The sequence below is a fragment of the Poecilia latipinna genome, unplaced genomic scaffold (genome assembly GCF_001443285.1).
Source record: "Poecilia latipinna isolate Pla-1442-1.1 unplaced genomic scaffold, P_latipinna-1.0 Scaffold0, whole genome shotgun sequence".
Lineage (NCBI taxonomy): Eukaryota > Metazoa > Chordata > Actinopteri > Cyprinodontiformes > Poeciliidae > Poecilia > Poecilia latipinna.
In genome coordinates, this window is record NW_015112616.1 from 272,315 (window position 1) to 298,601 (window position 26,287).

General features: G+C 38.4%; 2 protein-coding genes across 2 annotated transcripts in view; both read right to left on the minus strand.

Annotated features, from left to right (window-relative positions):
* ccdc88b (coiled-coil domain containing 88B) overlaps positions 1-13,645 on the minus strand; it is a 61,571-nt gene extending 47,926 nt beyond the window's left edge. The window contains exons 1-6 of the mRNA XM_015030018.1: positions 13,411-13,645; positions 11,431-11,579; positions 9,012-9,120; positions 2,679-2,748; positions 2,432-2,490; positions 414-497 (exon numbers count right to left, since the gene is read on the minus strand). Coding sequence (XP_014885504.1) covers positions 414-497; positions 2,432-2,490; positions 2,679-2,748; positions 9,012-9,120; positions 11,431-11,579; positions 13,411-13,470 — 531 coding nt within the window. The 5' untranslated portion in view covers positions 13,471-13,645. The remainder of the gene's footprint in view (positions 1-413; positions 498-2,431; positions 2,491-2,678; positions 2,749-9,011; positions 9,121-11,430; positions 11,580-13,410) is intronic.
* A 2,996-nt stretch (positions 13,646-16,641) lies between these two features.
* On the minus strand, positions 16,642-25,166 carry rom1b (retinal outer segment membrane protein 1b). Its single transcript, XM_015040615.1, has 6 exons — positions 24,685-25,166; positions 24,408-24,578; positions 21,009-21,251; positions 20,262-20,449; positions 19,558-19,804; positions 16,642-17,428 (listed from the first exon to the last, which is right to left on the minus strand). The coding sequence occupies exons 2-6, from the start codon at positions 24,555-24,557 to the stop codon at positions 17,171-17,173; spliced, it is 1,086 nt and encodes a 361-aa protein (XP_014896101.1). The 5' UTR covers positions 24,558-24,578; positions 24,685-25,166; the 3' UTR covers positions 16,642-17,170.
* Between the last annotated feature and the right edge of the window lie 1,121 nt (positions 25,167-26,287).

Here is a 26,287-nt window from a genome sequence, read left to right on the forward strand (position 1 = left end):
TGGAGGGGGTATTTTCAAAGAGGGAGCCAAGTGGCATTTATGCTTTAACAGACGAGGGGGAATGACAAAAAGCAAGAAAAGATGAAGCGGTGATGTGACAGAGGTGGAGGTGGAGAGGTGGACATGACGGGTGGAAGATCCATCACCATGGGGCAGCCAGAGGTCTCGACAAGGCAGCCGGCAGAATGACAACTAGCTCATTTTCACACTTACTTGTAGCATCAGAAAGAGGAATAATAATCCAGCTCTCTTTGCCTACAGGCAGACACCACAGAAATACTGCGCAATATATTATTTAGGGACAAATGTGTTCTTTACAAACTCTCCCCAGGACAAAATATACCCCAGCGAAAACCTTTTATTTTTTTAGGAAGGGCTGCATCTGATTTATTTCACACATCTTCTTCACTTACCTGCTGAATACAGATGGCAATGGCTGCCTGAGTCTCGATGTCCAGAGACTGGATCTGCTGGATGAAGGTCTCCTTGTTCTCACACTGCAAAACAAATGAGGAGGAGGAATGAAGTGCATGCACAAATGTGATTTGTATTTGGAAAAAAAGCAGTCCCCACAAGGTAAGGCTCGTATTATTTAGTCAGCTGAAGGTTCTCCTGAATAATTCACTTTAAAATTTTGGGTTGTACATCGCACAAAACAAGCAAATACAAAACCAGGCTAAGATTAAAAAAAAAGGACATCTGATACGGGTACAAAGCAATATGCAGGCTTAGGAACACATAAAAAAACTTCTTTCTAAAAGACCAGAAAAACAAGCTATAGTAAAAGTGGAAAATGCTTTCAGATCATAAAAATTTTAAATTACATGGTGACTGGATTCACACACCATTGAACCGTGTATGAATCCTTGGGATGAATTTCTTTAGATCAGAGAAGAAAAAGCTGTTTATTGCAACATTTTGTCAGGTAATTAAAAATTCCTGCATTTAAAACCCTTGAAAGCATTGCAGCTATTTACGATAGTAGATCGACTTCATTGATGTTTCTGTTTCGCTCCTCATCTTTGGCTTCAAAATCTCTTTAATCTTCAGGGACTCTTCTTAAAATGGCGCAGAAAGAAACATATGACTCGTTCATTTGGCCTTTAATTGGTAGTGAATTGTTTTGTATCTTTTTTTCCCACCAATAAAAGGCAAAAGCATAAACCAGTCGCTTGTTTTAAGAGAAATATCACGTTTAAACAGAACTTTGTCTAAACACAACCATTGTATGGGAGTAAAAAGCTCGACATGTGGAGATAATGATGGGGGAACGTTTCTTCAGTGTCCCCAAGGCTCAGATGCCGCCACTGATTCAAGTTTGGAACCGTCAACAGACTTCCTGGCTTATCACTCTGGCTTCAACACTTATCACCATGGCAGAGATCCTGAGTTCCCTTCAGCAGCGCAGAGCAAGCTGCCAAGAAGAAGCACAAATGGCTTCAGGAAAGAATAATCAGGGAAACTGTGAAAGTCCTGGAGATGAGCTTGAATATTTCTGTGGAGAAGGAGAGAAGAAACTTCCAAGGACGAGAAGCGCCAGGCTAATTGTGCCAGGTGAATTATTTCCAATCATTTCCCGAGTGAAGCAAGTGGAGGCTTAAGGTAACTGCACATTTTCAGTGCGGCGATTTTAACATGTCAGCTGAAACAGCTCTTTATTGCTTTGGTCTAAGTTGAACTCAGGAACCTTTGATATAAGCAAAAAATAAATAAAAGCTTAAAAAAATGTTGAGGCTTAAACTATCAGATTAATTGATTATTAAAATGACTGTCAACTAATTTAGTAATCGGTTAATCATTAACTGGAGTAAAGGCCATTTGTTGAAAGAACAGCACCGTCAAAGTAGTAATTATATTTTGCATTTAAAAAAAATGTTTAAAAAATCTGTCAGTAAATATGTTCTACACAGAACTAGTGGCACAGNTCTAGTATTACCTACTATTAATGACTTTTTTCTATACAAATATTAATCAGTTAATCTAAAAAATAATCAACTCGTATAGATGGCTGAGCTGTATGTTGATGTCAGAAGTTTTTTTTGTTGCATTTTTTGCTAAAAAATAATTAAGCATTCACCACATTTTCTTATTTTAAAGAAAGTAATTGAATTATTTTTTATGCATTTTTATGCATTTTTGAAACAGCATAAAATAAACTTAAGTGCTAAATGAAAAAATTTGGATCTCATTTTTTTTTATCCAATTAATCATCAGAATAATCGACAGAATAACCAATTACCAAAAATAATTAGTTAGTTGGAGCCCAAAAAAATCCCCATTAAGGCAATTTTTAAAAGGAAAGAAGTTTTGGTTTTATGATACTCATCTAAAAATGGATGTTGTGTAATTACCTCCCTTTGCGTGTGCGTGCGTGTGTGTGTGTGTGTGTGTGTGTGCGTGTGTGTGTGCGTGTGTGTGTGTGTGAGATCACCTGTACTGCACATCCCAGTAAGAGCAGCAGGAGTCTCCGCAGCTCTTCCACAGCCGCCTCTGAGGACACAGAAATAACTGTCATCATCCTCATTATCATCATCATCATCATCATGCTCCACAGTCCCCCCATCATTATCACCTTAATGTGCTTCATAGATCGCCCAGATACAGACTCGTGCATGAAATAATGAGTTTCTGGAGGCTGAGACACGCGCCACTGATAGGATCATCTTGTTATCTCGTACCTGTTAGGGGGTCCTGCCCCAGTATGGCAACATTTGGGAGAGGCATGAGGATCAACTGCTGCAGGTCTTCCTGTATGAAAAGGATGAATGTGGAGAGTTAAGCACAAGTAATTTTCTCGTCGGCCCGGTCTGTCTGCAGAAAGTGGGGCTGGATTAATGCCAGGAGCCACATTTTCCACCGGGCTGCTGTAATTTGTAGTGTAAACAAAGAGAAGACGCCAAATGAGAAGGCATTTATTGCACCATTTCAGCTCAAGAAGGCTCGGTGAAATTTGCTTTAACATATTCCTGCTTCTATAATTTCTAAATTGCATCCATTTAGTAAAAACAAAGAGAAAGGGGTAATGTTATTACAGGAATAAAAATTGGTGAAGTGTTTTCAGTTATCGCCTCTGATTCTGTAATAATATTAGGGTAATGTGGGCACCGGGACAAACCCTGAGACACAAAGATCACATCAGACGTCACTTACATCAAGAGTTACTGGCAGCACACAGTGGCTAACATTACCAACAAACTGCTCTTCATAAAATCTGTACATTAAAATATTGAAGTTTTTCTTGTTTTAGATGAGAAGATGCTTTTGTTGCAGATTTACAGAGCATTGCAAACATATAAGTGCTTCTTAAACCTTTCAATATTCACTCATATTTTAAACAAGGACTTTCTTGGGGCTTCATGTGAGAAAGCAGCATAATTGAGAAGTAAAAAGAAAAATAATACACTGTTCTCTCTTTTTTATATATAAAAACTGCTTAACACCCTCTGCCTACAAGCAGTTCAGCATTCAGAGATTTTTCTGTGCAGAGTAACTCCAAATTATTTGTGGAATTTTTGTAGAGCACATCTAAAATATTTGAAAGAAAATGCAACTTAGGAAGCTGAAAAACCTCGACACAAAGCTAGCTGATACGCTACTGACTTTCATTTACAAATCAGACCCAAGATAGACAGGAAGATAAAGAGGTGGCTTCTGTAGTAATGCTAAAATATTTTCCGCTGTGCATGCTACTGAATATTAAGATATGCTTGGTGTTTAAACTATTAAAATACGCAGTTGTAAATGTTTTTAGGAAGTGTTTCAAGTTCAGCGATTTTTGTAATTTGCAGGCAGCTATGGTTCCTAACCGCTGTGAACACAGAGGGTTCGCTTCACCTCTAAATAAAGATCAACACAACCAATCTCAGTTTAATTTCTGTAAACTGGTCAGAAAAAGGTCTTTCATCTAAACTGATGGACTAATCACAGAAAGCAACCAGGAGGATAATAGCAACTCTGGAGGAGCTGCAGATCTCAGGTAGAGTAACCTGTTGCTCTTAGCAGATCTGACAAGAAAAAATTTGATGGGGAACACGACAAACATGTGGAAGAAGGTGGTGATGGCACCATCATGCTGCGGGACGGTTCTCTTTAGCAGGGACAGTGAAGCTGCTGATAGGAATATAGATTCTGGAAGAAACCTCTACTGTCAAGCAGAAGACTCGATTCAGCAAGACAACAGTCCTAAACATATAGTCATATTACTGTGACAGAATGGCCTAGTCAAAGTAAAGACGTATTTCCATCTCGAAATGTAAAGCGAAATCTGATCATTAATGCCCACAGACGCTCTCCATCTCATCTGACTGAGCTTGAATCCTTTTGTGAAGAAAAATAAACACTTTATTCTCTAGAACTATAAAACTGGTAGAAATACCTCTAAAGTATTTTACCTAATTGCAGTAAAAATGGTTCTATATTGACTGAAATCTCTATTACACATGAATTCAACCAACCACAAAACATCTCCAATAAATGAACTGACATTTATGTTTGCAATAAGACAAAAACGGTTCAAAAGAGTGAATACTTTTGTCAGACTTTCACTCTTTTTTTTGTATAATCTGACTGTATGATCTAAATGTGAAATAAATCCACTTATTCCACATTTAGAAACTCTTCTAAAAGGCAGAGATTACTAAAGCTAATAAACTTCCAGCCTCTAAAGCCAAACAGAATAAACTCTTGATTGTTCAACAAAGCATCTATAATGTGCTTCAGAGGAAACGGCATGATGGAGGAGCGGCAGAAGGCCCAACATCGTGGTCAGCTTGTTTCATCGAGTTGTAATTTGTGCTCTGAGCTCTTGGACAAATCTCCTGGCTCTATCAAATGACGCTGAATCAAGCTGGACTGCAGACGCCTCAGACATTTCCCATCCAGAAAACCTGGCTTCCCTGGCAGCAGCGGAGGCTTCGTGGTGCGGGTCTGCAGCGCGCTCCTCCGCCTCCTCCTACAGCTAATGCAGTCAGAGTTTAGCAGGTGATCCTTCTGCTGCTCATTTTATTTAATTAGTCTTAGACAAGAGCAGCATCCATGGTAATTAAAAACATTTCTGTCAAAAAGCCACACTCTGACGCTGGCGAGCTCCGTCCCCAAATGCTCTGGAAGTCTGTTCACATCCATCAAAGGGAAAATCAGGCTGCAGGAACGAGTCGCAATCGCAGCTCCTTGTTTTAATTTATAAACTGTACAGCAGGAGAGTCAGGCAAGGACTTCCTTTAACAACTGCAATGTGCAGCCAAGCTTACATCTCTGCTCCTTTCAGGCTGTGCAGGATAATAGCCTCTGCAGCCCTGACACGGTCATCGTCGCTCCGGATGCCAAATAGACTCCTGCAGCAGACTAGACACTCTGAAAATTATATAGCAGCGGCTTGTTGTTGTTGGCATGCTCAGGCCTCTGTGTGAATAACTCCCTGCTTGGCAGTGCAGCCAAGATCCACGTACAGTTCAGGGTTATATTTGCTCAAATTTCTCAGCTGCTATAATTTAAATCGCTTGATACAGTAATGCATCCCTTCAGAGGTAATGTGAAAACAACATGAGCGACACACATTGCCTGCGCTACGCTGTGTGATTTCCGCGACAGTTGAATATGGGGCAAAGTATTGTGCAAAAGTCTTAAGTCTGTCCTTGTTTCTTAATATTTTGCTTCCAAGTAGGGAGATATTCTTGTATTCTTTGAAAGTGTTCATGATCCAAACTTCTCAACGTAAAAACTGCTTTTTATCCACCTCTTATAAATAGTTTTGAAATACTTAACAACTCAATTTTTTTTAATGCATTGCCTCTGAAGAGTTTTAGTAATCGATGGTTCTCCAGGCTTTGGAAAACATTTTCTGGAGGCCTTTCAAAGTTTTTCTCCAGACTTTTTATTTATATTCAGTTCAGTCCCTGTCCATTTTCAGACGAAGACTTTTTGGTTTGTTAATTGACTCATTTAGGAGTAAAAACTCATCACTTTATGCTTCTGGCAGCCTGACTCCAAGACACTGTTGGCTCTAGTTTCTTTAGCTGAATTTATGAAAAATACCAGAGATTATTTTATAAATCTTATAAAACAATATTTCAGCACCCAAAATTTTTTTCTGAAAACTCAAAACTTGGCCAAAAACAGATGAACGTCTGAAATATAATTTTTTTTGTTTGTTTTTTATAGAAATTGCTTGTTAACAACAAGAGTCAGCCAATCTAAGCATGTTGAAACAGACTTGCTGCAGTAGAAACTGGGAAAGAAAGCGGCTTCATTGTCTTTGAATACGGCGTGGTTGTTGGTGCCAGATGGGCAAAGCTGAGAATTTCAGAAACTGCTAATCTACTGGGATTTTACACACAACCATCTCTAAGGTTTATAGAGAATATTTAAATAACCCAGTGTTTCTGGATGGAAACACTGGGTAGTCTGGATGGAAATGTCCTTTTGCTGCCAGGGGTCAGAAAGAAACAGACAGAAGCAAAACGTCATGTCAGATTATCTCTAACTGGCTTCTTGAGCAAGATAGTGAGATAATGTCCTCCAATGAAAATGTTTTCAAAGAAGAAGAAGAGATTATGTCCATAAGAAACAAAACGTTTCCAGCACTTTTCTGAATCAAACAGGCAATCTGTTAAAAGGAGTTAGAAAACCTGGCTCCTCAGAGAACGATAAAAAACAGAGATGGTTCAACAAATTTGAACAGTATTGCATAAAAGTTGTGGGAAAGAGCCAGTTTTACCTAAATATAGCATTACAGTGAAATTCTGAGGTGCTTCATTTACATTTTTATGCAATCTCACAGGTCAACTCTACCTACATTTCAATTTAAATGCAAACAGTTTGCTTTCTGCTCCACTGGATTTAATGGACAGTTTAGCTACTTTCAATATCCTAAATTGTAATAGCAGATGAAAAACAAATTAAAGATTTCACCACAGTATCAGGCCAGAAAACTACAGCTACACCCTGTTTTTGAATGGCTGATAAAAAAAATGTAATGACTGAGAACAAATACTCTTCTCTCAAACCTCTAAATGTATCTGCTGTATCAATAAACTCACATAAAGATAAAGTAGCTCCACCTCCTGCTCTGACCACAGTCAGATGCGGCTCACAGACCAGTGGTCTCAAGTTCATTATCTTATTTCGTCATGTATAATAAATATATCAACCAGATGTCTCGTACCTTATATGAAACATTTGCTGCGTTGGCAGTTTTACTTTTGCATCTAGGGGGCTCTGCCAACACAAGGTTAATTAAGAAAACCAGACCTTATTTATTAAATGCTCTTTTCCCTTAAGAAATGTCATAATTTAGCTGCCACAGATCCCTTTAAGGACTCTATAAATTATTAGTCAAGCGACTAAACACTAAAAATCCTGTTAGCTAAAAGTTGAAATGCATGCGAGTCATTTAAACAGAGCCAATCAAAACAACAGAGAGTAAATGAATCAGACCAAAACACAAAAAGGCTCAATGCAATGAATCATAGCTTCTTCACAGTGATTTTAAATGGTACTTTTACAGTAAAAATAGGTGCATCCAGTGAAAAGGCGCTGCTTTCACACATCATAATCTACAATTAGCTGAACTGATGTATTGGAGAAGCTGAGAGCAGAGCAGCTTCACTTCACACTCTTGCTCTGGCTTAAGTTCATTGTCTTTTGAGTCACACGCTTGCCTGAGCCTCTAAGTCGCAACAGCGTGAGTGAGAAGTAAAACTGTGACCAATGCGGAAACCAACATCCTCAGTGACAGTGGAGCCAAGTGTGAGAGCACCTGATGTAACTCTAGCGTGTCTAATAAGAGCTTCCCATTTACTGCCTGCGTTTTCCGAAGCCCTGAGCTTTCAAGGGACATTAGCGGCTCACTAGAAATTAGGAAGTGAAACCTTGTAGACGCTGTTCGTAAGCTGTGTGATAAGCTAACTAGCGCATGTTCAGTCCACCTGACTGGTGCTCGCGAATGCTCTCTGGGCTGAGAACAGAGGCTTTTGAATTATCCTTAGAGGAAATAATTGTGTCAGTTCCTGAAATGCCACAGGCGCCAACCACGCACATTGTGAAATGCATGATACTGGGAGCTATCGAAGAGATTTTTATGCTATAGCCTTTAACCACAGATGTGGCTAAAAAAATAAAAATAAAAACCCTGCTTGAAACTCCTCCATTTTTTCCTCACCCCACGGCCTGATAATATGCAAGGACGTGTCTACTGAGGATGGAAATTCTGTGTTTCATCTTCTCTTTTGTGCAAATGCTCTGTCACACCCCCGCACACACTTCAAACTCTATACAGTATCCTAAGGCAAAATATTAATGTGCTACGACTGACACGTGAGCTTCATCTTGTCCTGTTTTACCACCTTAAAGCAAGTCAACAACTTCTCTGTTTTTCAGCCTCTTCTCCCTCGCCATTTGGTGTAGCCCTGAGTTAAGTTTCAGCATGAATCTTCAGACTCTGAGGCGTTTCAATCCATCCAGACAACAAAATGACTGCACTAGTGTTTATGGAAGCAAAGGATTCTAATGAAGGTGAATGAGGACTTAAAAATTAGATTGATAGTTTTGTTTTTTTTGTATCAGTGTTGCATGTTTGCAGCAATATTTCTTCCTAATAGCTTACTTGCTAAAGCTAAGTTGAAAGAGGAAGATTACATCATCGCATTCATAGAAAACGCTGGAGTTTGGTTTTAAAAAAAAACAAAGAAGCAAAGATATGAATTTCTTAAACATTTAAGGCACAAATTAAAATTAAAAGACATTGCCCTCTATTGTCACAGAAGTTATGCTAAAGAGATGCAACCTCTGAGATGTCTAAGGTTTTAATGTCCAATCATCCAGCCTTGACTTGGTACTAATAATAACACTAAACTCAAAACATACTAGAAGATCATTGTGCATTCAGCGGTTTTCCTCCAGTGGAAACTCATAAGAACACGGATATTCCCTGCGGTAAACAGTTTTGAGTTCCCTCTGATGATTTAATCTCATAGCTCAGTTTCTACCACCGCCCCACTGGGAGCCTCCCCTACCTGGTAGAAGGCCCTGAGGTGTCGATTTAAAATGGAGAAGTTCTGGACTCTTAGCATGTGGTCATCTTTCTCGCTGTTGTAGAGTCGCTCCACCTTGGGGTTTGGGTCTCTGGGTGAACAGAAGAAATAAATCACTGATCAAACACCCCAGCAACAGAGGAGAAACTCTTATGCAACTGTTCATTTGAGCAGAGTAAATAAAATCTTAATGAGCTCGAGAAGCAGGTAATGTGGATCCACATGTAATTATTTGCTGAAATAACATTGCTCAGGTCAGACCAAATTAATCACCTGCTCCACTAAAATCTTGTCTTCCCTGACAGTAGACAGAAGCTTTACTCCAGCAGAAATTTGAACAAGAGGACAAGAAATTCAGTGGCAATGACTAACAAGACGGCAAGTATGCAGAACCCCGTTTTGTGATTTACTTGAAATTTGTGGGTCGTACGTTCAAGCCAGCCATTCTTTCTCAGAAGCAGCAGAACAATGTGAGGTTATGAAAGGGTGGGTGATGAATGTTACATCACATTTTATTCAAGGAGAGAGCATTAGGATTCTGCTGCCATGCTTATAACTCTCTGAGGCTGTGCTGTGGCTCAGGGAAAACAAGATATAACGTCTGCTGTGTTCGCCGCTTCAGTTTAGCGTTTTAGCATGTTAACATTCGCCAATTAGTAATACACTCACGGGAATCAGCTATTTGGAAAGTATTTATGCATAAGCAGTGTTTTATGATTCCCTAGGTGCAAACAAGTACTCCATGTCATCTGATGTACTGCCTTCAATTCAGAGGCATATCTATCCCCCACAGATCTATTTGGAAGGTATTTGCTACCTGTTTGTTGTTGTCACTCTCAGTATATATTGTATTTAATACACCTGTCCAACATTTTTAAGAATCGAGGCACAATGTTTTACTTTCATCTTTGTTTCATAAATTGTTTTCATTACTGGTTAATCTAACTACATACAGGGAGTTAGATCCTACATACACACCCAGAACCACAATGGGATGATTTAAAATGGCCTACTCAAAGTTATAACCTAAATCCAACTGAAAATCTGGGGCAAAAATTGAAAGTTGATGTTTACAGACACTATTCTCCAACTGCAAGACATTTTGTAAACACCAACGAGCCAAAATGTGAATATCTAGATGTAGATATACCCTCAAAGAGTCGGCGTCCCATATATATTGACTCACTTTTCATGTTTGTAAAAAATTATATAACAATAATAATTTCTCTTACATTTCACAATTGTGCACTACTTTGTGTTGGCCCAGTAGAATCTGGATAAAATATATTGAGGTTTGTGTTTGCAATGTTACAAAATGTGAAAAAGTTTAGGGCAAAAATATTAAATGTTGCATTTGAACTTTCTTGTTTTAATTTTTTGTCCTATGTTGTGTTCAGTTGCAGGGAAAACTTTGAAGCAAAATCACTCTTTTCAAAAACACCCACGCATGATATTACAGAAACAGAGTTTCTTTGCAAAAACAGGTTTAAAAGGGAAAGTTGAATCTCTATGCAGCTCGCAGATCTTTCTGTCTCTGGACGCCAGAGCAAGGTTAAACTTTCTAATTACCGCTCTCCTCTGAAAGCAAAGACTGTTGCACAGTTAAGATCCTGTCTATAATTAGTTGAATGTTTGAGCAGAAAAAAAATGCATCTTTAAATACCTTCATTATAAAGGTATAAATATCACACAGACAGCTTTAGTTTGTTTGAAGCTTTTTTGCATCTTTTCATCTTGTTCTGCCTCCAGAGATGGGAAGAAAAACTCTATGACTGATGATTTTCTAAATGTAACCTGGAGCATGGGTTTTCTTCCTGGATTTTTCCAAAACGGAAATTGTTGGGGGTTTTTTTTGTTTGTTTGTTTGTTTTCTATCTGTAAAATGTAAGAACCTCCTTGAAGAGTGAAATCAACACTTGCTTCAAGCCCAAACAACCAGAACTAATCCTTTATAATGCAGTTCTTAACATATGAGGTCTTTTTCAGGTTTAAATGGGAATAATAAACATTTTTAATGGTAAAAAAAATTGTAAAGTCTCTGAACAAAACAGAAGAAAGAAAACATGTTTTCTTTTAATGAGATTTTGATTTTTCTGTCTACATTATCAAAATAATTCATTTATATCCTTATAGATCAGATAATATTTCTTATGCTATTTAATGTACTCAAGTATTGTGCACTGGAGAATATATTTGCTCTCTTCAATCAGAGTTTTTTCATGGTCATGTTTTTGATTTACCCAGTTTATATTTCTTATTTCATTTGTCTCATCTAAATCTGCCATTTTACCCTCTTATAAAGGAAATGAAAAAAGTTAGCATTTATTTCTCACTTTCACTGGAGTCTGTGTGGATGGCAGCAATGCAGCAAAGAGACAAAATCTTAAAATGATAGTCTTACATGATCCTCATGACTTCATTGAGAAAAATCCCATTGGTCAGCCTCTTGTACCGCTCCAGAGCATTCTGGGAAACGGAGTTTACCTCCATATACTGGCTGTAGAGCTGGATGCTGGTCTCGTTCTCCACCATATTCTCAAACAGCTGAACCTGCAGGAGGGAGAATTTGTCAGATTATTTTGAAATCTGGTTTAGCCTTAAGTGTGAACTGAGAGGTGGACAAAAATAAAACGGCAAAAACAGTGTGGACAGAGGAAGGATATGTCCAGGTCCAAACATTTTCACACAGGAAGGAAGCCACTTGAGTAGGTGCACCTGGCTGAACAGGTGGGATTCATGCTTTCACACTGGGAAGCACTTCACAGTGACAAGCAGCCAACCAGGACAGCAGCCAAGGTCTCTTCCTGCTTAGATGAGCTTTGCCAAAACAAACTGCAATATTTTTGAAGGTTTTGTTGCAGCGGCACCTCTAAAAACGCACCATTGGTCACAAACTTTGTCTGGTAAGAGGAAGCAGAGCAGCTTAAGAGCCTCCAGCTGTTTGGATGTCCAACAACATATGAAAACCAGGCTGAAGTCAGAGATTATGTGACCTTTCGAAAGACACTGAGAAAATAAACATAAAGCTGGAATTTATGAGATTTTCATTGGTGAAGTGCAACAAACAAGAGGGAACCCAAAAGTATAATAGGTCACCATAAACACTGCACACAGACCAGAAGGTTGAAGTTCACAGTAACTGATTTCCTGTTAAAAAAAATCCAGCCTTATAAATGAAACAAATCCTCATTATTTCAGAGACAAAACACTGAATATTCAAACTCTTCCAATAGTTCTCTACATTTTGTCGGTTTAATGTTTGTTGTTTAGATCGGAAAGTTACAGGCAATGTTTTGGAACACGTAGAGATAAAAATGTCTGCCAATTCTTCAATGCTCAGTCTGTCAGGTTGGACGAATGTTGGACGTAATTTTTCAGCTCTTTCCACAGATTCTCGAGTGGATTTAGATCCAGACTTTAACTTTCTAACATGTGGAAATGATTTGATCTTAACCAGTGATGTGTGAAGCGGCAATAAAGCTTCAAATCAATTCAGCAAACATTTATCAAATGAATGTGTTATCATCAGGAGGAGGTAGCTAAGCCATTTGATTCACATGTGTTAAAGCAATATTATTATTATTCTACATCATTTAATAGATCTTTATGTTTATGGTTGTCCTGCTGGAAGAGGAACCTCCACCTCAGTCTCAAGTCTTTTGCTGCCTCCAACAGGTTTACTTCCAGGATCTGAATTTTAATCCAATTTTCCCTTTTTCTGCTGAAAAAAACCCTTCACCACAGCTCATCTGATTAATGAGCTCCATATGTGGCCCCTCTACACAACTTCACCTCTGTGTTCGCTCATGTTCTCCAACAAACCACCGAGGCCTTCGCAGAACAGCTGGATTTACACTAAGATAAAATCTCAAACAGGTGAGCTCTGTTTACTAAAGGAAACTGGTAGCCCTGGATTTATTTAGGGGTATTACAGTACAGTAACGGGATAGTGATTTTTACGTGTGAAAGCCTAGTTTGTGGTAGTAAAGTGACACATTTTTGTAAAGCACAGTGAATGGTGTCATTTTCAAAACAGCTCTACAGGACACGGAAGCGTTAATACTGAGAGGAAAAAAACGCTGGTCATTAAATGGCAAAGGAAACAGCCAAAAGGAGAAGTAGCCTTTGCTTCTCTGCGCACATTATCAAGAACAACGAGACTTTGCCATTTATTTGAATTAGACTTTCTATATGTATTTGTAAGTAAGATAAACTGATCAAGAAGATTCTGAATTTGTTTAAATGTAAGATAGAGCATTATTAGGATTAACACAAACTGCAGAAAACTGCTTGCGCCGACCGTTTCCTACATTATCGTCTTGTATTCCTCTATTTGTCGAAATTTTCTCTCATTCAAGGTGACAAATGATAAATGACGTACCCACTGCGCCAGCGCACTCCCCATGAATTCCTCTATTATCTCCTTAATTCCGGACTCCATTGTTGTGTTAACGAGGACTCAAATGGAGAAGTAATTACAAAATATCATCAACTTTTCTGTTTGTGATGAATCAAAGAGCGAGGATCCATGCTGAGCCGCGTGAAGCAGCTTGACATATCTGCGGCCCTGCCCTCCCTCCACCTCGCCTCTTTCTTCCTCTATGACTGTCAGTTGGTTTCTAAACCGCACCGGAATTTCTCAAAACACACATGTTGCGTTTTTTTTCCCCCCCAACACACGACACACACGTCACATCACTCAAGCAGATATCTCAGGATTTTAAAGTACATGACAGAAATGTGGCAACAACAAAAAAAATGTCGATTAATTCCCTGAAAATCATTGTAAACTGCTTTAAAGGGATATTTCACCTTTGAAATGATGCTGGTTAGTACTCCTATTGTTTATTGATTTAGTGTTGCTGAAAACAACGTGATTCGTCGCCTCAAAGTTCAGATGGGTGTTTTTTTTTTTTTTTTTTACCGCAATAATACGTGTGGATGTAAATCAAGCACTGTGTAACCCTGACCTCTGCTGGTTGGGAATGGAATTACATTCTTTCCTGTTCCAGATAAATGACTTGCGTCATTATTTCCGTAACGAAACCACTCAGGGGAATGTTCCTTCTCCATGCTTCTGTTTTCTCCTCTCTCTTTTTATCAAGACGAATTAAAAGAAAGAAAGAAAGAAAGATAGATAGATAGATAGATAGATAGATAGATAGATAGATAGATAGATAGATAGATAGATAGATAGATTGTATTGTCAAATACTGATGAAAGAAGTTACCTTCAAATAATAAAAAAATGTTCTGTTTGTTATTTTGTCATCAGAAGTTATTTTATTAATTCTAAATGACCCAAAGTGAGAGTGTTGTAGTCTGATCAAATGTTAGATTGTTAAGAAACAAAAACAAAGTGATGCATCTTTTCATGCAATATATTTAAATATCTGGTTTCAGCTGTAAATATTTCTGTAATAAACTGTTTAGGGCAGTGGAATTAGTGTACAAGAGTCACTATAAGATCCTTCATATCTCATGCGGTTATGCAACTTTTATTTCACAGCACATTTGTTAAAGTCTGCTGGAGAAATAACTCCCTATCTCTGCATGATGTCACAAAGGAGAGGAAATGGACTGACTCAAACCTTTCCAAGGTATTTGTTATGATAGCATCAGCTTTGTTAATGAGCTGATTAACAAAGCTCATCAACAAAGTCAGTGGGCTCTTTCCTCGGAAAATAAAGAGTGTACTTCACTAATTTCTTAGTTTTAATTATTCAAATTGTAAATTTAAAAACTTTCTGTTTGTAGTTTTGTATCACCAACCAGGCCTTTAATTTTCAAACCCATTTTCAGATTTTCTGATTTTTGCCATGCATGAAGGCACTCCAAATGCTAACATAAATGTAGACTTTGATGGTAAGAAACACTTTTTGCTTCTTCATGCTCTTGATTTTGAGTTGACACTTGACAGTGTAAACAAATAATCTTGTCTTGCAAGACAATTTCTGATCAACCTTTCGAGTTATGCTGTTTGACTACTCCGAAAGAAAATGTAATCACTTTGTTAAAAATATTGCAGTATTAGCTCTGCACTTATCTGTGTTTATCAATGTTTCTCTTCTAGAGGAAGATACTAACAGAGCAGCTGATTCATGGTGTACGCTGGTTTTCTCACGCATGTAAAGCACATCTGTTCTGTCACGTGTTATGACAGATCATGGCTTCTTACGTCAAACACATATGAAAAGATATTTCTGAGAGGTTGGTTTTCTCTTCCTGAACTCATTTTGAACCGTCCAGGGTCACACAGATGCTGTGCCGTAGATGTGAAATAAACTGCATCTTTTTTGTTTTTGCACGAGGCTGCTGGGAAATTCCCCACGTGGGGAGGGCTGGTGGATAAACAGAGCAGTGTATGTATTTTTCCTTCATTCTCACATTGAGAATCTCAATGGCCATTATTTTCTTTGACCCTTCAATAAAATAATGACAGAAGGCATTCTGTGTTGTTCTTGATTCATTGTTAATTGGAACAGTGTCTCATATCAAAATAAGATTAATTAATTTATCTCCTTGTCACATGTCAACATTTGTTTGTTATATACCTGCACATACTGAGCCTGAATTTCTTTTTTTCTGTTAAAAGAAAGTCATTATTTCCACTGTTGCCACATGCTTGCTTAGAAGGAGCGAATGATAGAATAACTTTATCAGGAATTATGAACTAAATTTCATTACATTAATGAAATTTATTATTATGCATCAAATGAAAGGCAAAAAATTAATCTATGATTGTATTGTTCTGTATTGAATTGATTCAATTACATATTTCTGAATTGAATCAGTTTGACCTGTGAACTACAACAATGATTATTTTATTCCCCTTGTTTCAAGCAAAATATAACTCTTGAAACCATTTAAACTTTAATACTCAACATATTTAATCATTACCAGATCATGCTGACTTTTAAAAATGAACTTTACTGTCATAAAAGTAATTATTTCACTATATTTCACATATTTGCTTGTATTTGTAGCTATTATTGGACTAGCCCTGTAAATAACTTCTACTCTTTACTTTATTAGGAAGTAAGTATTATGTTTTAATATTTGACATTAAAATCAGTTTGACTTTAAATTAGCCTCCATTTCCATTTGTGTTTCCTCGTTACAGAACCTTGCCTTTTGCAGCTACAGACAGTGACATTCACGTGCTTGTTTGGAACCAAAAGAAAACATTCATTGAACTTATTCTGTGATACAAATTTTATTTCAGAAGATCTTGCTCACATTGGGTAAACCTGTATCTATAGGACAAATCTCTGTGATCCATTCCTTGCAGATGAAAAAGCCCATTTCTTGTTTCATGCCAGCACATTTCATCGGTGTGCTCCAGCTGCCTCTGTGTGAAGGTGAGCGTTCTTGCGTGCTGCTGGAGGGGCTTGTTGGTTACCGCTTATGCAGCAGTTCTGGGATTAACAGCACTGGGATTATCAGATTGTTTCAGGGCTGCCAGAATAGATGCGATGACAGCTTCATGTAGGCCATCACACTCACACATAAAGCATAATCACACACTCATAATCCGCCCCTGCTTGCTGCCCTGAGATAACCCATAACACCTCGATTGTTTTACATGCACAAAAGGAAGCAGACACTACAAAGCAGTTAGAAACTTCTACCTTTAATTTAATATTCATGTGTCAGTTTAACAAGTGCCTAAGCATCTCATTGCAGTTCAGTACAAACTCTACAGCGGAGAGATGAATAATACAGTGCACATGGGATAAAACTTAGCTTCCTGAGTTTAACTTTCCCAAATTTGATTCAAAACATGTCAGATATGTTTTGTCTGTGTTTATGCTACACCTGAGTAAATTTTGGATGTCTTCTAGAAAAAGGAAAAGAAACAAAAGGTACTACACAACCTCGTGAGCGGATTCTCTGATGGTTCGTGGAGTCCTGCACAGAGAAGATTTATTTTTTCTTTGTGTTGCCCTGTTCTGGTCATGTTCAAGGGAGCTGTGGCTGCTTCATAGATGGAGCACAAATCAAGCCTACCGGTCTCAAAACCCAACCTGCTTCCATCCAAGTCTCACAACCAAAAATGAAAATAAATAAATGAAACACAGACGCCCACTCTGCCTCCCATCCTCCTCAGCTCGTTTTTATATCTTTTTTGTTTTCTTTGTTCTAGCTGGCCGGAGGTGGCGTGGCGACCTTCTCCGTGGCTTTATCTGCTTTCTCCCCCTCTTCAGCCCCTGCGGCTTCGGAAGCCGGATCGACTTGGGCAAACTTTAGGAGGTCGAGAGCCTTGGCTTTGACGTCAGCGTAGGTTGCCTTCACGTCCTTCTCCAGAATGTAACCCTCACTTTCACCCTCTGGAGACTCCAGAGCCATTGCTCCCTCCACGGCTGTCTGCAGGTAGCGCATGCTCAGGAGCACAGACAGCTGAAGAGAAAGAAGAATATAGTCAGACGGTTTGCATAACCCTTGAACTTGATTTACATCATAAAATTACAACTACACACTTCAATCCACAGACCATCACAAAGTAGAGCATAGCTCTAAAGTACAAGGAAAAGATAACGTCATTTTCAACATTTTTACCAATGAAAATCTTTTCTATGTACATTTCTTTTCATCCTTTGTGACTTAATTTATAAGTGTTGAAATTCTTCTTGTTACAAATTACAGCTAAAAAGTGTTTTGGAGTAAATTTCTACCAGATTTCTACATCAAGAGACTAAAGTGTTTGACCATTTTGCAAAACAGTTTAAGCTCAGTCGGACTGGAAGGACTGCAATGAGCAGCAATTTTATATTGAAAACACATGAATATATGTTTAATTGTAATTTTGTCTGCATGTTAGTCTCATTATTATATTCAAAGATAAACCTCTGCCTCAAGCTTAAAGCTTTTTGTGCGTATCATGTTTTCTTCCAGAATTGTGAGTATTTAGCTCCAGGTATCTTCATAACCAGTTTCCTCATTCCTGCTGCAGGAAATCATTACCACAGCATGATGCTGACACTTCTTCACATGTTTAGTCGTGACCTGACTCGTGTGTTATTTGGTCTGCGTTATACTCTTTGCTCTCTATTGTTTCCAGATAAGCTTCTTAGGCCTTTGTAATTTATAGTGAGGCAAAATCAAACACATACAGACTTTATTTACTGAATAGGTGCCCGTTGCACTGGATTTTATTTAGGAGTATCGGAGTAAATTGGGCTGAACATAAATTCAGATTTTTATTTGTCAAAGTTCCATTATTTACAGTTGTACTCTTCTTTGTACTGCTCTATCACATAAAACCCAACAAAACATAATAAAATTTGCTGAAATTGCAAAGGAGGTGTGAATACTTTTATAATGTATCTATTTGCTCTTCATGGCTCCAGTTGTATTAAAAACAACAACACTCACACACAATGTTGCTCATCACATTTTATATCACGCTTCCTTTTCCTCTTTTTCAGTCAGCTGCAGGCAACATGATGCAAAGCCAGAAAAACAACTTGTGCTGGACTTGATGCCTCTATAACACGACAGCCATCTGTCCCAGTGTGAAGAAGACGAAGAAAACCTGCAGCACTCAGGTTCTGCATTTAGAAGTATGGATTGTGTGATCAGCTGTGGGCAGTGTGTGGTTGTGCATCGACTTCCTGTTTCAGCCTCTAGGGCTCGAGAATAGAATGTGACATCAATACCGGGACTTTACAAAGAGATGACAACGCATGTTTGATGGAACCAGGGTAGCTGGTGTGTTTGTGATGTTTTTTCTTTGTTTTAGTTGTCATGGGAGGCAGTGAGTCAGAAGACAAAAAGGCAAATAAGATTCTGGGGTTTCTTGTGATGCTGTCACTAAGGACTGTGGCGTTGCTTTTATTTCTTCCGGATTTAGAGACCCAGGGATGTTTTGTTTAGGTTTGGCTCCTGCCATGAGTAGCCATGAGGACCATGGTTGATTACCACTTGACATAAGTCACTGACCACATAGATTACACTGACACTGGTTACAAACCACCTGACATTGACTACTGTCCACCTGACAATGACTACTGTCCACCTGACATTGGCTACTGTCCACCTGACATTGACTACTGTCCACCTGACATTGGCTACTGTCCACCTGACATTGACTACTGTCCACCTGACATTGGCTACTGTCCACCTGACATTGACTACTGTCCACCTGACATTTTTCAATACTGACACAAACTTAGATAAGATTACCAGATTTTAGCATGGACACAATTAACCATAGCCAGTCTAAACAGTTTTTCGCACAAATAACCTCTTGTCCTTTACTTGGACATGTTAGCATTGCAGAAAATGAGATTTGCTAACATGCCTTTACCATTTTCTGTAACACAGTTGTAGCCAAGCTCACTCTGTATCTTCAATAATAAAACTGTTTGCATTTTTTTTAACATGTGGTTGGACCATGACTATTTTTCTTTTTTTAAATATCTGTGCAACATTGACTACTTAAATAGAAAGATAAATGCACAATCTGCTAATAAACTACTCCGTCTCACTGATTTACTTCCTAGCTACATTTTTTCACCTTTGCCCACCTGAATTAGGATGACTGACAGCACACCAGGTCCGGTTGAGTTCATCAAGCCCATGTAGTAGTCGGTTAAAGCCTGCCTGCAGCCACGGCTGTACAGGTTGAGCTCCTCTGATTGGTATTCATAGTTGTAGTGGGCCCTGCTATCTGTCAGCTGGTTCTGCAGGCAAGGCCGAGGGGATGCAGGGTTGCAGCAGCTGAAAGGAACGCCATCTAACAGATAGCGGCCATCCACGTTACTCCGTATACGACTGCAGGTAATAGATGAAAACGATGAAGAAGTATAAAGGTTAAAAGAGAAAGGAGACAGGAGGAACAAAACCTTTTAAAAAATGTTAAGGGCCTGGGATTCAGCTTAGTGAATCAATACAAGTGGCATCGTGTCAAAACCTCTGTTTACTCATTGCCTTTCACTTATTTAATCTTTGACCAACCAATCCTCTCATGCTTCAACCTCTCTGTCTCTCTTTTCAAAACTAAAGGCCATGTCTATTTTTAAACCATCTCCTCATCTCCTCTGCACATCAAGCTTCCTCTCTTTCTCTCTCTAACATGTAGTTTGACCTTTTTGGATGTGAAGTCCACTCATCTGTCATTTATGCGGCCCAATTCTCTCTCTTACACCCCACATCATTTTAGATTCTCTGCTTTTGATCTCATTTCTCTTCGTCTCATATCATACTTGTGTATTTGTTGTTGTTTACTCACTCCTTGACTTCCTGGGAAGTGAAATCCAGGTATCGGTTGCTGACCCACTGGACCTCGAACCAGTCCTTGAAGTTGTTGTTTCCACAGCAGCGAAACTCCATCTGCAGACGATCAATGGTCTCCTTTTGGAAGCAGCGGCCAGGGACGTCCGTATCCTTGTAGAACCGGATGCCATTCCTCAGACCCACCTAACAACAAAGAATACCGTTTGCAAAATGTTTTAGAGAATTAAATAATGCAGTAGTTCTAGTACCAGGACCCTCTCTATCTTGCATGTTTTAGTTATTTTACTAAAACTTAGATGACTGCATGATGAACAGGCTTCAGACAAAGGAAGGATGCTATGCTAAGCAGAAACACATCTAAAACATGACAGATAGTGAGCCACAAATATCAAACACTGATGTACTTTGTGCTAAAAACAAAATCTTGCTTTGCTTTTTTATCTTTAAATGTAACAGGTTTTAAAAATTTAAATAAAAAATTTATTTGCATTACAATAGATGCAACATTGAATGTTTTCTGTTTCTTTTCCAACAATTTTAGGTGTTTTCATTCATAAATGTGTCAAAAAAAAACAACAATATTTTTCACACATTTTCTTCACACAGTTCTTTTATGCTATTCCATCTTCATCTTGTATTCAGATCAGCTAACCCTTTTAACCTATTGAGGTCACACTGTCACACTGTATTTCACCCTCTTGATCTGTCGGGATCAATACTCTTTTTTTTTAGTGACTTTCACCTTCAGCGACTCTTCCAGCCTCCCCTGCAGGGCATAACTGAGGACGACCACAGCAAGGAGCAGGCAGCACAGCAGCACAGCCACAGCATACCAGCCCAGCAAAAGGATCCTCCAGCGGGGGAAGCGGCTGGCATCCAGGGAGTCCTGGCACACCCGACTGGCAACCCAGTTGGCTCCAATGGAGGCCAGGCCGACCATCATTAGGAGGTTTGGTACTACATGGATCTCTGTGTTCTCCATCACCTCAAGAACAAGAGAAGAGTCAAAGAATGCAGCTGTCACTTTGTAACTTCCTCTCCCTTTTCACTTTCTTATCTGATAGATGTGCTTTATTACACATACAAAGTTCATTATATCTGTACATTTGTTAGACTTTTAACTTTAAGTGGATTTATAATACTGTATTTTATGTTGCTATTCCAAACCAGATTTCACAGTTAATTTCAACCTTTTTTAATTTGAATTATAACAAACTATCCATAACCATCAGAGAAAGCTGCTACTTTTTCATAAGATGCTAATGTTGGCATGTTAGCAGAAGTAAGCCAAATACTTAAAGTTAGCATCTTGTATGATGTGGATGTCAATGTTAGCTAATGTTAGCATTAAAACTAATAATAGTATATTAGCTAAAGGGAGCATAATAGCTAACTTTTGAGGGAAATAAACTATTTAGGGAAATAATTGCAAACATTTTAATTTAATTTAATGTTGCTATTAACATGTTACTGTTAAGAATGTGTAGCCTTAGCATTGTCAGCATTTTCTAAGAAATGAAATTTTTCATTATATAATTAAGTTAAGTATGTGTTTTAGATTCCTACTGGGTCTAGCCTGGAAATATTACCATTATTTTTGTGAATTATTTTAGGGGATGGATTTTTATTGCTGAACTTTTAAAATAGTTGATCAAAATACATTTTCATTGTAGTTTCACTTTTTTCTTCTTTTCCTTATTTGTGATCTGCAAGACTGTGCAAAAGGGTTGAATGTAATATTCTCTTTTTTGTTTTTAAGTCTCTTAAGACCTTTCTGAAATATTGCATGCTTATGTTCCAACTTTTACTTTCAGGTCAGCAGATCAGATGCTTCTAACAGCAGCTGAAGTTTATTGTAAATCCAGAGATGAAAGAGCTTTGCAGAGGCAGCCCTGACACTGTGGAATAGTCTGCCTCCACAAAAGACAGGTTTAATCAATATATTTTTTTAAATCTTTGATTCTTGGTCTTCAAGACAAAGTGAGATATTCTAATGGTATCTATTTTCCTTTTTCCTTTTGCATAGGTTTTTACCTTTATTTATTTATTTTTTTATTTTTGTCATGTTTTACTTGCTGTACAGCACTGTGGTCAAGTATTTGTTTGTAAAGTTCTTTGTGCACAAATATGACTGATTAATTGATTGGTTGATCTTTGATTTAACATACTTATCTGAATTTGATAATGCAATTGTTTCCTCAGTACTTCAAACACCATCATATCCATTAGGTAAATAATCCCTTGATTGATTGATTGATTGATTGATTGATTGATTGATTGATTGATTGATTGATTGATTGATTGATTGATTGATTGATTGTCTATCAATTATCAGTTTTGGATGATATTTTGCTGAGTTTTTTTTTTTTTTTTAAATCTGCACTAATTAAACAAACTATTAGATTTTAACCACTTCACCCAGGGTTACTCAAGGTCAGTCCTCAAGAGACAGTGTCCTGCATGTCTTAAATATTGCTTAGATATTATTGATTTACCATACCTGAATTAAATAAGTGTTTAATTAGCAGGCGTCTGCTGAGCTAGGTGACATGTTGAGGAGCTGAATCAGCCATTTGAACGCGCTGAGTTAGAGCAGGGATACGTCTAAAACATACAGCCCACTGGAGTTCAACACCTCTGGCTTAACCAAAATTAGTCAAACAATTTGCAAACATTTTAATTTAATGCAATTTTTCATTAAACCTTTGCTGCCTCTTGGCCAGGACTACCTTGAGGAAAAGGTTTTTAATCTCAATGGGACTTTGCTGAGGTAACATTAAAAACTATCGGTTGAATGTAGACACTGTTTTAGAGAAAATCTCATGTATGTTTACCAACAGAGATATAAAAATGAATTTATCAAATTCCAACAAATGATAAAACTTACACATTTTTCGAGCCTCAGATGATTATAATTATTTTGATCATCAGCAGGTTTTTTGACAATTTTTTTTTTTTAAATCCCATTAAAAATAGGATTTTTTATGCTTGGCTCTGCTGAAGTTATCCTGCCAAACCACAGCCTGTTTACCCACAAACCCAGCAGCAGTTACTGCAGAGAGCTGCCCATACCAACGCAGCGGGTGACTGATTAAGGCATAAAACGTTAGTGAAATAGTATTAAATATAAGAAAAGGTGGCATTTAAATGTTTTACTAGCAAGTTTAGCATTAGCGCTACTCATTAACTAGCTAATGCTGGATATAAACCCAAATTTTTGTCACTTCTCAATTACACATCCTATGATGCTGCTTACATTTTTACCAATGATTCATGACACAAACAAAACCACGTTATACTGTGCTGGCTGTTGAAACAACTTTTCTTGCTTTTTTTGTTGTTTGTTAAATTTACAGGTATTCTGTCAAAGCGAGCATTGCTATCTTCTGACCACTTGTAATATGACAATTAAAACCCATTGTGTTGGTTCCAATTTTAATTATCAGTCTTTTTAACAATAAAGTGGAGCAAAATGCAAAAAAAAAAACCTATTGATGTTTTTCTCCACTTAAAGAGAATATTTTTTGTAATTCCTTCCTGATACCATTTTTCAAACGCTTCATAACTCCAGTCACACTGAGGCTTTATCTATTGGATTATCCTTGTGGAGATCAATCGATATACTAAGGCATTCGCTCATGCCTTGCTGCTTTCCTGTGTAGTCGTCTGGATTTCAACGATTCCATCTTTTCTAAAATCCAATAGTGGCCAATCACGTGCGGTGACTGGATGGCGTGAACAAATACACAACTCTTCCAGAGGCTGTAACCTTCGCCTGCTGGCCACCTCAGCAATCAATACACACTGCATGGTAATGATTCTGGAAGAGAAATGTTGAGGTTTAAAAGAAGCTTCTCAGCATGCTGCACCCAACATGACTTTATATGCATGAGTGCCCATGTTGACACTTGTATTTTGTCTGTTTTGTTGTTGAAGGATTAAGCAAAGTTTACATTTAAAGGACAGATAAGCGACAGCGGAGCGGGTTCAGTAAACTGCTGCGCTCCGAAGCAAATGTCTGAGCAAACAGTCACATATTTGTCTGACTCTGAATAGACAGATTTGTTGTTTTTAAACTTCAGTACCACTTGGGCGTCTAGTGCGTGGTTCATCATCCGTGTGAGTGTAAGAGTCGCTCTACCTCGTCTCTACGAAGCAGCTCGATCTTGAGATAAACCCCCAGACAAAAGATGAGGGCCCCACACATCACTGCCAGCCAGGAGAGCAGCCAGAGGCCCTGGGCCAGACGCACCCGCCTCTGCTGGCTGAACTTCATCTTCAGCAGCGCCATGGCTTACTACCATGCAACGATCAGCGCAAAGACAAGGAAGAAACGTGAGATAAGGAGTCTATCCAGATGTGATGAAAAGCTGACAGCTCACAAGAGAGAGAGAAAGTGGTTTCAGTGTCGTACAAACTTTGCAACTGGAATGATCAGTTGTTGGTGCAGGCCTTTTGCTTGGTGAGTTATAAGCAGGTTGAGCTCATCTAAGTTGTTCCAGGTGGAGCGGATAAGCAGGTAGATCCTTGAGATGGTGAAGGACGCAGTCGACCTCAGAGGATAATCCAAATTCTTTCACTCGGTTGGAGAAATTGTGCTGAAAAGATTCCTTGTAATCCAAATCAGTGTGGAGACCACAGCAGGAAAGTTAAAGAGGAAAAAAGACGAAAACGAAATAAGGATGAAAGAGATAATAATCCGTTTCCAGAGTTTAGAGGGTTTTTCTAAAGATTTTTTTCACAAGGCCGTCTTCCCGCCCTTCCTTCAAGCTGAAACCACCTATTTCTTCCTTGTGATGTGATGTTGTCTTTTGATGGCACCCCGCTGGGTCTGTGCAGGTGCAGCGCCCCCCTAAACCGCTGCAGCCATGGTGGGAGGTGAAAGAGACTGGGCTAAGTGGAGAGTTTGGAACCGTAATCCCCCATCAGAGTCTCCAGGATCCTATTAAGCCCAGGGGCCAATTGGAAAGCAGGCCAGTGTCTGATCAGCAAACTTGTTCTGATGGACACATCACAATGGGCGGGTCTGTTGGTGTATATCTACAGTAGCCTTACCTGAAACCTGTCAGGTTGATCAATAAGGAGGCCGAAGAAACAGGAAATGCTTTGTTATTGTTTGAAGATTACAGGGATTTTGTCTGTCTCAATAAAGTGAAATTTATTCACCTTGATGTTTTATTATGCTGTCAAAAGCCTCAGCCTGAGTAATTTCTTCAACTAAGTGACAAAACTGATCTCAATCTGATTATTGTTTCACATAAAAACAAGTTGATTTCCAGCCTGATGTGCAGTTTTGAGTGAAAATGATCTGAATTTCTCAATTCTTTGATTCCTAGTTAGGAATAATTAGACTTAGAATAAACTTTTCTAGTTAAAAAATTTTAAAACCAAATCCACATTGTTTGTAAAATGACTCTTGAACAGCATTAACAGTGAAAGTATGAGAGGAGTTATGCCTACAGAGGATTATGTGGGGAGGTTGTGAGGTGGGACCAATTGGCTTAAACTGTCATTGTAAGTATTTATGACAGCTTGAATCAGAGCTCCAGTTAGCTTGACGTGAGTTGCATGTTATTAACTTTCATAGTCTCTGGTAAAAGTATTCACAACCCAGTGTTTTATTTGGTATTTCATGCTAAGAACAACACACATCTTTATTTACAGGCACGTGCAGAGGGTTGGGGGGTGGGGTGGCTGGGGGTGCTTGAGGACCTGCCCCTTTTGCTCCTTGTCCCCAAGTGCCCTTTTGGTCAAATGGTTTTTTTTGTATTATTATTTCCTAAGCCCTCTTCTGACACATAACATGTACTAAAATTATTTGCATTTTGTTGGAGGTTTTTTTGTACAACATAATAAGCCGGTCACCTTGTTACCTTTGACCTTTTGCCCGTGACGCATGACGCAGTTGCCTTTCGCACAGAGATTAGGCGGCAAACTGGAGCTCAACGTAGTGAAAGTTCCAGATCACAGAACAGTTTTTGGTAAATTAAAAAAAAAAAAAAAAACGCTTTTGGTGAATAA

Coding starts and splice junctions, on each gene's coding strand:
- rom1b (XM_015040615.1), bottom strand. CDS start 24,557: ATGGCGCTGCTGAAGATGAAGTTCAGCCAGCAGAGGCGGGTGCGTCTG. Junction 21,252..24,407: donor AGCTGCTTCGTAGAGACGAG/GTAGAGCGACTC, acceptor CTTGTTCTTGAG/GTGATGGAGAACACAGAGAT. Junction 20,450..21,008: donor GGCTGGAAGAGTCGCTGAAG/GTGAAAGTCACT, acceptor CTTTGTTGTTAG/GTGGGTCTGAGGAATGGCAT.